Here is a 12,577-nt window from a genome sequence, read left to right on the forward strand (position 1 = left end):
TGTCTTCCCTGCGTTCGCGTAAAACCACACTTCGAGTGCTCCGGTTTCCTCACACATTCCAAAGACATGTGGTAGATGGACCGGACACTCTAAACTGTATGTAAGCGTGAGTGTGTGGTGTGGAAGTTCTACCGCGGCAGGGCTAGGCACCCAGCGGTATAAACCTTGGCTCTAGATGATTGTGACTGTTGAAGTGACACACTGACTCCATGTATAAAATGGGAAAAAGGGGTTGTGGATGGATATACTCTTCTCAACTGTCCATGACTTTTCAGTGATGTCCCTGATTTTGACTCAAATTTTAGGTCTGTCGCTCTCAGTCCCCCTTAAAACTGGTGACTGTTGGAGATAAGTTGAACTCCACTTAATAAATAATGACAGCAATTAGAGTTATGGGGTTCTTTTAGTTCAGATTCAGAAAATGTATATTAATTCACATTCTCTTATTCTATCAATGTCTCAAGGTAGTGCTATTTTAAAAATGTCCCTGATTATTTCTGGATTTGTTCCCGATTGGAACTTGAGAGCTATGGGATACACCAAAGCTCAAACAACAGAGTACTTGATAGGGCAGTTTGGAAGACCAGTATACAAGTCAGGCTAAGTTCCGGAAAAATGCATCATTTTTTTTTTGCTTCAGAGACATTGGTTCAACAAGCCCCTTCTTCTTCGCGACACGAACAGAACCGCATTTAAGCGGGCCTCATAAACAACTGTATTCTCACCTGTACAGTCTTCACTGATTTTCTTGTAATCCACAACAGATTACCTAGATTCCTTAAACAGATGTTAATTTCCCTTTAAGAACACCGCACTGAAGGCCAGTACATAAATAAAATATATATTTTTAAGAATTTGATAGATTTGTAGAGCTACAATAGTATGGAAAGAGTTTCAAATACACAAAATAAGGAGACTACCTCCATCACACCTAAAAGACTACATCTCATAATACGGAAATGACGCTTCGCGCATCCACCTTTAAATAAGCGCGGAAGGTTAGAACAGATCCTTTTACAGACAACACACACTTATAGCAACACGCTGGTAGACTTGGGAGTTTGTGTGCAGCATGGCAGGGTAGCTTCCATAAAGTAACTGCGAAAATCACCGTTTTAGGGTTACCTGCTTTACTTTACTGACATGTATTTGTGTCTATGGGTAATTTCTATTTGAGTTGGTGCTGTCTTGCTTGTGACTGACCACTTACACAAGTCCTGTAGAGGACATCGACGTCCCTCACGGTTGCTTCACTTACTTGGCACTGTGTATTCTACTGCCATGGCGGATTACCTTATCAGCGGAGGAACCAGCTATGTCCCTGACGATGGCCTTTCAGCACAACAGCTCTTCGGAAATGGTGACGGACTCACTTATAAGTGAGTTGTTAAACATAGATTTCCTGTAGTTCATTGCCAAGTTAGTTCATGTGCGTGCATACACGTCGGGTTACGGTAGTGTTTAAAACTACTTATCTTTTCCCTGGGTCAGTAGGTCACAGAGCTGAAATGGGCATTGCCTACTTTTTTTTCGTCATTGGATTTAGCATTGCTCCGCATAAGTGTACTGATTTTCTTCATTCAGTCATACCTTTTTATGGGTACATAACTTGTTAAGTAGCGAAATTCGGTATCCCTTAACTGTATGCAGTCTAGTATGTGAGGAACGTCTGCTGTGAAAAACAAAAAGTACTAATTTTTCTGTATGTTTGTTATGGTTTCTAAGGCCATGTTTTTGATTTTTAATGCTCAGAGGCTGCGATATATAGTTGAAAGGTCATCTAAACCAAAATTGGGTTCTGTGATGTAGTATACTGAATAGCTTTGGATTTATAAACAAGAGGTGATAGGTGCAGAGCACTTCCAGAAGTAAACGGTATGTGTGTGTGTGTTGACAGGTTGGCCATACAAGGGTTGGTAATTGCATGCTGTATTCAGAAGAAGCCACCTGCACATGGCCTGGTTGTTAAAAGTATTTTGTAAATTCTGTATAAAATCAGATTATCATACTAAAACATGCTGATGCCAAGTAAGCTGTTGTAGTTTTCGTACTGTGGTACATGGATCCCCTTCTGAAAACATGTAATGGAGACTGTCTTCATGTTAAATTTATACTTATCCACATTTTTTTTTATTTTATTTGACATGTTATTTGTTTACCGGGGAGGTCCGACTGGGTGAGTAGCTCATTTTCAGCGGAGCCCTGGGAAGAAAAGCTCCACATGTAAAAATACAGCATTAAGATGAACACCCTGAGATTGGTACAATTGCAGCAGTTGTAGAATCAATACTAAGACAACTACTTGTTTTACACAGAATTAAATAACACATATACTGGGGTATACAAAATTAGTTTACTGAAATAAGGTAATCATTAAAAAAGTTTTCTAAACGGCACTGAAATACAGAAAGGATGACCGTGTTCAAAAATGTAGTTACAAGTACTGGAGTCATGGCCAACATCAGTTTGGAGAACACTGTACAGTTTATCTAGAGAATTCTGATGTGGTTTAAGATAAGTAGACAGGAAATAAAATGAATAGTGGGAGGGAAGATGGATGATTAGAAATCGGAAGAATATACAGCTGCAGATGAGGTTTGGAGAAGATTACAAGGGGACCTTGGGTTAATTAGGGAATTTGGAAAAGGTAGAGTAAAGTGTTGGAGGAATGAAGAAAAATAGCCGTTCAGAGAAACTTATAGCAGTCATTTGTTAGAGGATCTCGGGTTTTTTTTTTTTTTTTTTTTGTGGGTTTGTACTAGGATTTGCTGGGCCGGACATTTATCAGGTTGATATATGACAATAGGTTGGTGTAAGTTGCTTGAAGGATAAGAGATTGGATAGCTCAAGCCATTTTAGTTGTCTGAGAGCAAAGCAGTGATTGGCTCTGTGAGGTAGGTTTGCGGTAAATTTGGTGATCTTGTGGTAATATGTTTATAGCATGTTTAGGTTTGATTTTCTAAGGTTTGTGAATATAGGGGAGGCATACAGTAGTGTAGATAATAGGTGGGTTGCGTTGGCTTTTCTGGAGGAGTTGGTAACGCAAGTCTTAATTTTATAGAGGCTAATTTTATGTGGGCTTTAACAAGTGTTACTTGCTTGTCAAATCTCAAACTATTATCAATGGTGACACCTAGTAAATTGGTTTCTAAGATTGGCTTGATTAATATGTTAGATGAGACTATCTTAAAGTACTGACTGAGGTTGTTGGATTTGTGATGGTGGTTGAGGAAAAGCATTCATTTGGTTTTGTTAGAGAATGAGCTGATAATTGTATAGGTAAGATTCAATAGCAGAAAATGATTTTTAACATTGGTTCCAGGTTAGGTGACTAGTTAAATATATTCATTTTTATGAGTGAGAGTATAGAGTTTGTGAAGAATGAGCTGAATTTCATAGCTATACTTTAGCCTTAAAGGTATTAGGGGTTGGGGTTGAGGTTTGACCTGGTTGTAGAAGTTGCTTAATAGTACCCCATAATTTAGTTATCTCTTTGTTTTAGTAGTTGTCTGGTTTCTGTAGTAAGCCATGGACTGTAGTTAGCTTTAGTTCTGACGTTCCTGATGGGAACCAGGCTGTTGAGAATATCAAGAAATTTATTGTTAAAATATTGAACAGCTGAATCTAGTGGGAGGTGTTAGAGGGGACCAGTTGCAACTCTGGAGAAGTAATTTAAAAGCATCTGTAGAAAAGTTTTTATTGCATACTTGTTTGTATATCGCACTTGTAGTGGGACAGTTATGGTGCCTCAGGAGATATGTTGGTAGGTGGTTACTTAGGCTGTCTGGAAGACAACCTGAGTGATAGATCAGTGAGGGTTTCTTGGTTAGGATCCAGTTAAGAATTGACTGGTTGTTGCTGTTTTGTCTACCCTTGCTGGTGTGTTTATAATTTGGGTAAAACCATGCAATTTTATGTAGTTGGGGGGGATTATCTGAGGAACAACTTTGTCAATCAGTATTGAAGTCTCCTCCTATTATGGTTTCTTGGCTAAATGTGATGGATGACCACAAAAGTAGGTTTTCAATTGTAGATGAGTTGTTGCTGGCAGGGATGTATACTGATAGCAAGACTGCATGTTTATTGTGGTTGATATTTAGGCGGGAGGCTAGTAGTTCAATGTTGTTTAGGTCTGGGGGGTTTACTTGCAATTGCTGTAGATCGTGTCTTTATATATTATCGCTACTCCTCCACCTAGCTTTTGTAATCTATCTAGTCTATGGATGTTGTAGCCAGGGGGTACGATTTTGTAACTGTTTATGTGGGGTTTAAACCAGGTTTCCGTAAAGACTGCTGTCAGGGGTGTATAGGAAGATAGTAGCATGGAACTCATGTATTTTATTTAGTAGGGTTTTGAGATTCATGTTAATGAGAATGTCTGTGCTATTTTGGTGTATGTTGGTAAAGGACAAGCAGTTAGTAGATTTTGATCGAGTCGTCTGTTGTGTGCTGAAGGGATCTTGTTGGATAGATGTAGGGCCTGGGTTAGGGTATATGTTGCCACTTAATTGTAAGTATGTTTTTTATGAGAAGATGGGTGTAAGAGGTTAGGTGATGATTGGGAGTGTTTAAGCAGTGTATGTAGAGAAGTAATTGTGTGCAAGTATTTATATGAAAATAGTTCTGTTTTAGAGGAGTTGGAAGAGGTGTGGTGCTATACAGATGTTAGTGTATGAAGTTTGAGGTGAGGAGGGGGAAGGGTACGTGGGAGAATATAAGTTGATAATATTGATAGGAATAATGGTTGGGTGGAGAGCTTTTAAGAGTAGAGTGAGGACAGATATGTGGAAGAGTAACATTTTTGTGTTTAGAGTTATGATACAGATGCTAGCCTAAGTTACTATGAAGGGTATAAAGTAATGAGTATGACTGTATTATGAGGGAGGCTGGAATTGGCATAGCCTATGGGAGGGGTTACATAATTAGTTTGAGGTAATTGATAATGACTGGGTGGTTGGAGGTGGGTGTGGCGTGTTTAAAATAAATGTAGGCATGATGGGGGTGGGGTAGGGGAGTGGAGTGAGCCTGAATCAAGTGAGATGAGCCACAAGAAGCTGACTAAGCAGCCAGAAGTAAACTGCCTCTAAAGAGTGCCTTGCCTCAGGGTTGGTTTTGTAAGTTAAATTAAAAGAAGCTGACTAAGCAGCCAGAAGTGAACTGTCTCTAAAGAGTGCCTTGCCTCAGGGTTGGTTTTGTAAGTTAAATTAAGAAAATAAATGAGTCAACACCTGGTCGAGGCACGCAGTTTTTGTGCTGCAGATAGTTTTTCCTAAGGTTTAAACAGCATTAGGCAGTACATGAAGGTAACTGCTTAGAAAAGTGGTATAAATGGTACCAAAATTAAACAAAGTAATCCTGTGTATGCATCTTTCATACTTTCCTACAGTGTTAATTTAAACCCTCATGTGTATGTCCAAGCAATAATGTTAAAACAATTTGGAGCAAGTAATGTGAAACCCATCTAGGGGTAACAGTATTTTACATGTTCCTAATTGTGGTTATACCCACTGTAATTAACACAGGTAATAGTGTTCTTAGACTAAAAATAAATTAATGTTGTTAAATTATTCTTCCTAAACTTTACCAGTGGAAACTATGGTGCAGTAAATAACGCGTAGGAAAACTGAACATCTTGCATTTAAAGCTACAAACCTAAGAGTTTTCTACTTCTGCTTGTTGTACCTTTTATAATTATTAAAGGTAGTACTGTCATCTTGAACCGTAAAAGAAAACAAAACTCTGTCATTAATAACACATCCTTGCTAGGCTATACCAGTTGAAACTGTGATGCAGTAAATTACTCTGTTCAGTGACCACCAGAAATCTACTCGTGCCTCTAAGTGAGATCTATGATAATGACTCCTGCAGTCTTCAACAGAGTGGGAAAACACATATGATTCACAACATTAATAAGAAATTCAACAGAAGAAATGCTACTTTGCTTTCAGAAGTTACCCTAGTCATGAAATAGGATTAAATAATAAGCAAAAATCTTTCAAATTTAACTGAAATCAGTTTGGCGTTTGAAAGCATTAGTAATGTATTCCTTATTTGAAAAGGAAAAGATTGTGAGCATAATCTGTCAAGAAGAATTTAAGTTATTGCTTTCTGATGGGATACAGTGAATGTGTTTACAGAAAAAAATGTGTAAATTTCACTGGAAGCAAATGAATATGTCTGAGAGTTCATACCTGCTGCCATAAGTAAAACGTTCTGAGAGATCCGATATTGTTCCTGGTGATTTCCTACATAGAATCAAAGAAGGATTTTACTACAAAGTCAAGGAAAACTTAACTGAATCCTTATCAGTCAGGTTAAACAAAATATCATTATTTGGATACACCCCTGAAGTATGGTGATAGACTGTAGTGGTGCCCCTTCATAAAATGAGCGGTCACATCAAATCCTACCATATTATACCATTTAGCAAAATCAGTATTCTGTGTCATACGACTGTGAAAGCCATAATGGAGCTTATCTTGAATGGCACAGGGTACCTACTTCCATTAGATAAGGAACAGAATCGTTTTTTTTTTTTTTTTTTTTTAGGAGGTCTTGTTTTCTGAATTTTGTGACATTCTCTGATGAAGTTAACAGCAGCACTTGATAAAAGGCTGATGATACATATTGCTTATCTTGACCTTGCAGAAACTTTTGACACTGTCCCTCATAAGGGAATAATTAATAAATTAAAAACATTAAATGCAAGGCTATAGATACTTCAGTGGGTAAAACACTAGCCAAGCAGTAGAGATGTGGGGCTTCCTGTCTATCCTCATAGGAGTTACCTGTGTTCCCACAGGGTGTTGTAGTAAGGCCTATTCTTAGGTAAATAAATGGAAAATCAGTTCTGAATAACCAAATATGCTGATGATTGCAGACTGGATAATGTAATATTTCAATAGCAGATACCAAAGTTCTCTAAGATGGTCTAAAAACTACCTGGTACAGTAGCAACAACCTTGCCTTAAATGTAAGTAAATGTAGCCGCACAAGAGCCAAAAATTGCATTAAAGTCAGAGAAGCATATTCTATACATCTAATCATTCCAGGGAAATCATTGTACCATTTCATAGCTTACAGATCCTGCTTGAGATGAATCCATAATAGCATACAGTAGTCTGTGAGGTTTAAAAATATACACACTAACTGTTAAAGTATTGATATCATAGTATTTATTTTGTGTTAGTCTGAATTACACCAGCATTATTAGTGATCCCATGTTGAGCCTTCTGGTGTTTTTTCCATCTTTTGTTAGAAACCACATTGTGTCATGATACATACCTAGAAGCCCACAAGTGGAGCTTATAGAGATTTAAATCTCACTAAATAGGATCAGATAATAATGTGCTACAGGACCCCCTTTGTCTCCCCCATAAAAACATCATAATGATATTCCTAAATGTTCTTGATGAACTTCCTAGAAGTAGAAATGCTGTTATCTTAGGTGGCTAAATACTCAGTGATAAAATGGGAGATATAAATCACCAATGTAGAATATTTGCAAAAATTGTTATATTATACAAACAAGAACTTGTTGGACCTGATAAAGGAGCCCATTAGAGGACTGAATGTACTTGATCTAGTCCCTACAAAACTTTGCATCCGTATGTACCATCCCCAGGGTATACACCTCACTGGTCAAGTGAACTATCAAAATCTCCAAGCAGTCAGAAGCAAATATCACAGAATTCAAGAAGTTCAAATTCACATATCTACATTTGTTTGATAAAAATCTCCAAATCTGAGTATATGTGTATCACTCAAAATGTTGATACTACAGTGAGTTATGCAATCAGGTTTTGCTTGTACTTGGATAAATGTGTTAACTTGCAGTCCCAACTTGATCTAAAATGGAGAAGTTTAAACACAAGTCAGCATGGTGGTTCACAGGCATTAGTAAACTATATAATAAATGGAATAAATTCCTTAACCTTTTGCATAACAGAAGACTCCCAAATTAAGGAGAGCATCAAACAGCTAGTTAAGAAGCTAAAAAGGTCATCAGAAAAAACAAAGGCATCCCATGATCCCAGACTAACTATAGAAACCAAAGACAACTACTAGTTCTTCATTGCTTCTGTCAGGAAAGTAATAAACACTCAACATTGCTCAGAGCTTATTCATAGTGATCTACCTACTGCAATCAAGTGGATATTGCCAATGTACTGGCAAATTTAGTGCCAACTTCACAAAAGAGTCATCTGTCCCCACTTACTCTAAATGAAATCAAACTACCATAACAAACGAATGTATACTGAAAGTACTTTCTAAAATTAAGTATATCTCATCCATGGGGCCTGACAACATACCTGGTTGCCTAAAAAAAAGCACTAAGCAACCATTGGCAGACCCACCCCTTGGTATCTTTAACCTGAGCCTAGTAACAGGCTTTGTCTCACAGGTGTGGTGCATAGCTGTTGTGATGTCACTACACAAGGGAGTTCCCACTGACTCCAAGAATTACAGGCCTATCAGTTTAGTGAGTCTTGTAAGCAAAGCTGTGAACTTACAACTGGCAAGTTAACAATATCAAAAATCTTATTAGATTAGAATCTCAGCAGTCCGGCTTTGTCAAGGTTAGAGCTTGTCTGAATCTAGAGAACTTGGAGAGGGTTACGACCAATGACAATAGACTGCAGGCAAGCTGTCCACACAGTGTATCTTGATCTTGCCAAGGCATTCAATGCTATACCACAAGCAAATGTAATAAGCTGAACAAACTTCTAATTGACTCCTACATTTGTTAGGTTTATAGCCGACAGGCTTAAGGACACATTTAAGAGCAGGGAGTGTGTCATCCAAGGTGACCAGTGGAGTCCCTCCTGAATCTGTGCTGGGATTTCTGCCATTCCATATTCCGATTTCAGTATATCAAATGAAGATCCCTGGGTAACCAAGTTTACTGATAATTATAAGCTGGGAGATATTGTCAAGTCCTCCTGTGAGCTGATATACAGGCACTCCAGCAGGAGCGTACATTAAGCAATAACTGCTATACAAAACATGGACTCAATGCTGAAAAGTGCACCATTGTTGAATTCCTTAATAACTCCCTAGTTTCAGCCTATTATAGAATTCATTAAGAACCCTCTAGCTCCAGCTTATTATAAAAAAAATTAACCATTTCAAAAATGAGAATGTGAAACGGAATATCCCTGGTGGAAGCAGCTACTGTAGATCTCCAGCCAAGCTGAAGGGGCAGGCTACAACGCCAGTGGAATCAGGCCTGGGTTCAACAGGAGAAAGGAGCCCGCCTTACTGGTGTCAATGCCGAATGAGAAAAATGAGAATGTGGTCAGAAACCTGGGTACTTTGATGGTAGCTCACATATGTTGACTTATGTTGTAATGTTGATTAGGAAATCTTTTTATCTTGCACAGCTCATAGCAAAAAGTATTTCCTGTAGATCAAAAGAAGTCCTCCGTTCCTTGCACTCTGCACTGATTAGCTGCATCATAGAGTACAGCTTCCCGTTTGGGATATACCTTGCTAAGCATATCAAGCAATTGGAAAGATTCTTGAGGTTTTTAGCCGAAAAGATCAAGGGCGTAAAAGACTCGCGCTACCAAGAGAGACTGAAGACTGTATTTAGTATCATATAAACTCTTTAGGAGTCATCTGTTCATAGCTTATAGGGCCATAAGGAATCCAGTAGTCCAAGAACACTTATAATTGCAAAAATCAAACCGTTCTACTAACACTATTAAATAAGACGAGATGGAGGGATAATTTGTCACGCAATGCCCTAAGTTCCTCTCCAGTTAAGCAGTATGACACACTGCCATTAAAAAGGAGTTGGACAACTGGATAGATGTTTATAAATTCATCCCTTTATTGTTTTTCAATTTCTCCAAGTGTTTTGGGTTTCTAATACCATGACAGGAATGGACCCCATTCCTAAGTCAAAGTATAATTAAAGTTTATGAAATGAAGTATTGTTTCAATCTTTTTAATGCTAGCCAGAAGTGCTCTTTGCAGCACCTGCAGTGTGCTCTCTAGTTACTCCTGCAATTCGTATGGAGTTAACATGTATCAGTAACATCTAAATACGATTGTAAATTCTTTTTTTTATAAGACCCGTTGCTTCTGCTACTATTGGAACTGTCTGGTTATCCTTCTTCCACATTACCCTTGTTTCTGCCTGCAAGTTCTGGTATTTTATGACTTTGTGTATCTCTCTGTATGGAAGACTCTGTAGTCATTGGGTGTAGCAATTTCAATGATTAATGCTACTTTTGTCTTTTCATGAGCTACTGTATCTGGTTTTCTCGCATCAGTTTTTTTGAACTGTTGCTAATGGGTGATCCCAAGTGGTATAAACTTCATCATTTTCTGTAATGCTTTGTGACTCATGTTTCCAGTGTTTTTCAGCTCCTTTAATATTCTACTGTTTGCACATTCCCTAATGCAGTAGCCTTGCCACATTATCATGCCTTTCAGTATACAGTCCTTTTGCCTTTAGTATATCACTACCAGCGACAAGATATGCGACTTTCCAATTCTGTTTTACAAAACCTACGTTTGTCTGTTTCTCCCACATATTCAGTGGACTTGGTGTACTTTGTACACATTGGTTTGGTTTACAATTTGAGGCCGCAATATTAACCTTTCATCTTTTGGTTTAAATTCACCTCTCCTCAACCACTCCTGCTTTCGATCCTGATCAACATGAGGTCCGTCCAAGAGTTTTCTATACATTTCTCATCTGATCCTTCACCTTATATTCTTTCTTTTGTTTTTTGGCACTTAAGTTGCTGTGTGATTTTTATCTGCTTGGTTTGATTTCCATTCCAGCTTGACACCTATATGCTTCTGCTAAACTAAGCAGGGTAGTGATCTTAGACTTATTCTCCTCATGTTTTAAAACTTTTACTACGTTTGAGTCTTGTGAGGTCAGTAGATATGTATGCAGTCCTATGATTGCAGATCTATACATGTAATAAATTTTGAGGAGGTCCATACCTCCTTCAGAACGGGGAATATATAGTGTTGGTATACACTGATTTTTATAAATTTGATAAGTATAAGTACCCTTGTTTTCCTGTCCAAACTGTCTAGTACCTTTTGGGGCCAGTCAGTCACTCCAAAACTATAAGTTGGGACAGGAAGAGCAAGTTGGTTTATAGCCTGGACTTTGTTCCTAGATGTCACTGCTGTCTCCAGTATTAATTTTAGTTTTCTAAAGTATTCCTTACTAAGTTTTATTTGCATTTGTTCATGTTTTATTGTTGATCCTTCAATTCCTAAATATTTATATACTTCCTCTTTCTGAGGTTCTTTTATATCTTTCCTATTCCAGGTTGATGTTTTCTTGGTGCTGTAGCTTTCCTGCTTTAAAGGTTGTCTTGTACATTTATCACAACCAAATTACATTGTTATATCATCTGAAAAAGTTTTGACCACTTGCAGTTGTGCTTTCAGCCTCATCTGATAAACTGTATGGTTTTAAATCATCCACAAAAAGAAGATGAGGAAATCTTTATACTTTGTTTTCTGGGAGCCAAATTGTAGCCATAACCTTATCTGTTAAGCTGATAGCTTAACGGGTTAAGGGCAAGACAAAAGAGCAGTGGTGACAGACACCCTGGAATATCCCTCTTTGAATTTTTATCCATGGAATAATAATTTGTCCTTTATCATGGCTTAACTGCAAGTTGGTTTGCCATTGTTTCATGGTCACTGTAATGTACTTGGTCAGTGTAGGGTGTATCTCATGCATTTTTAAGCACGCTTTTATCCATGAATGTGGGACAGTGTTGTATACTTTTTTTGTAGTCTGTCTATGTCATACTTGGACTCTTCCCCCTTTTACAATTCTCCATTATAACTTTAACAACAAATGAGCCTATGTTCCATATGACTTTTTTGTTACCCTTTTGCTCTATTGCCATGATTGAGTTTTCTTCTAAATGACTTTAAACTCTGAATTGACTGGCCCACTGCCCTTGAAAATGGAAGAAGGTCTAAGGGTCAGTACTGAAAAGGTGGAATGGCCAAGCGGCTCAGTTTCCTTGCAACTCCTATGATGCTGTAACCGTGAGCCTTGTAAAAAGTAAAAGGCTGCTATTAGGATAGAAATCTTAAAGGATAATTATATTCCAAGTACAAAATTTCTTTTCCCCAGAGTATTTGTCCCTCCGTAGAGGATGATCCCATACTTTCACATATTAAAAATGGCTTCTTCCTGTGTCTGGCATTTCTGCCCTAGTCTGCTTCCTTATTGCACACCATGCTGGGATAAGATGAAATCTCAAGATACTTGTATTACAAATTTGTCTCCCTTGCTGTTGTATCATAGCACTTGTCATACATGAGAAAGTTTTGGCAGGAAAACATACCCAGCAAGGATCCCATTGCTATTGTGTTATTTCACATCCAGTGAGGTCATACAACTATTCACAAATCTTAGATTGCTGCTGTTTAAGGCTGCATGCTTTCTTTTTTTCCTGGGGCTGTAAACCTGTTTAGCTTTTTATAGACTGAAGTGGAGTGATCTTGAGAATTACCGAGAGCAGCTTCACTAATTAGCTGAGCTTTGCAAGTCAAGAAATATGTCACTGTCTGACTCTGTGGA

General features: G+C 38.0%; 1 protein-coding gene across 2 annotated transcripts in view; it reads left to right on the forward strand.

Annotated features, from left to right (window-relative positions):
- The first annotated feature begins 1,007 nt into the window (after positions 1 to 1,007).
- IMPDH2 (inosine monophosphate dehydrogenase 2) overlaps positions 1,008 to 12,577 on the forward strand; it is a 1,061,056-nt gene continuing 1,049,486 nt past the window's right edge. For both annotated transcript variants that reach the window (XM_044078743.1, XM_044078744.1), the window contains exon 1: positions 1,008 to 1,379. In XM_044078743.1, coding sequence (XP_043934678.1) covers positions 1,282 to 1,379 — 98 coding nt within the window. In that variant the 5' untranslated portion in view covers positions 1,008 to 1,281. The remainder of the gene's footprint in view (positions 1,380 to 12,577) is intronic.

Source organism: Protopterus annectens, chromosome 7.part1 (genome assembly GCF_019279795.1).
Source record: "Protopterus annectens isolate FY-2018-M chromosome 7.part1, PAN1.0, whole genome shotgun sequence".
In the NCBI taxonomy this organism is placed as follows: domain Eukaryota; kingdom Metazoa; phylum Chordata; order Ceratodontiformes; family Protopteridae; genus Protopterus; species Protopterus annectens.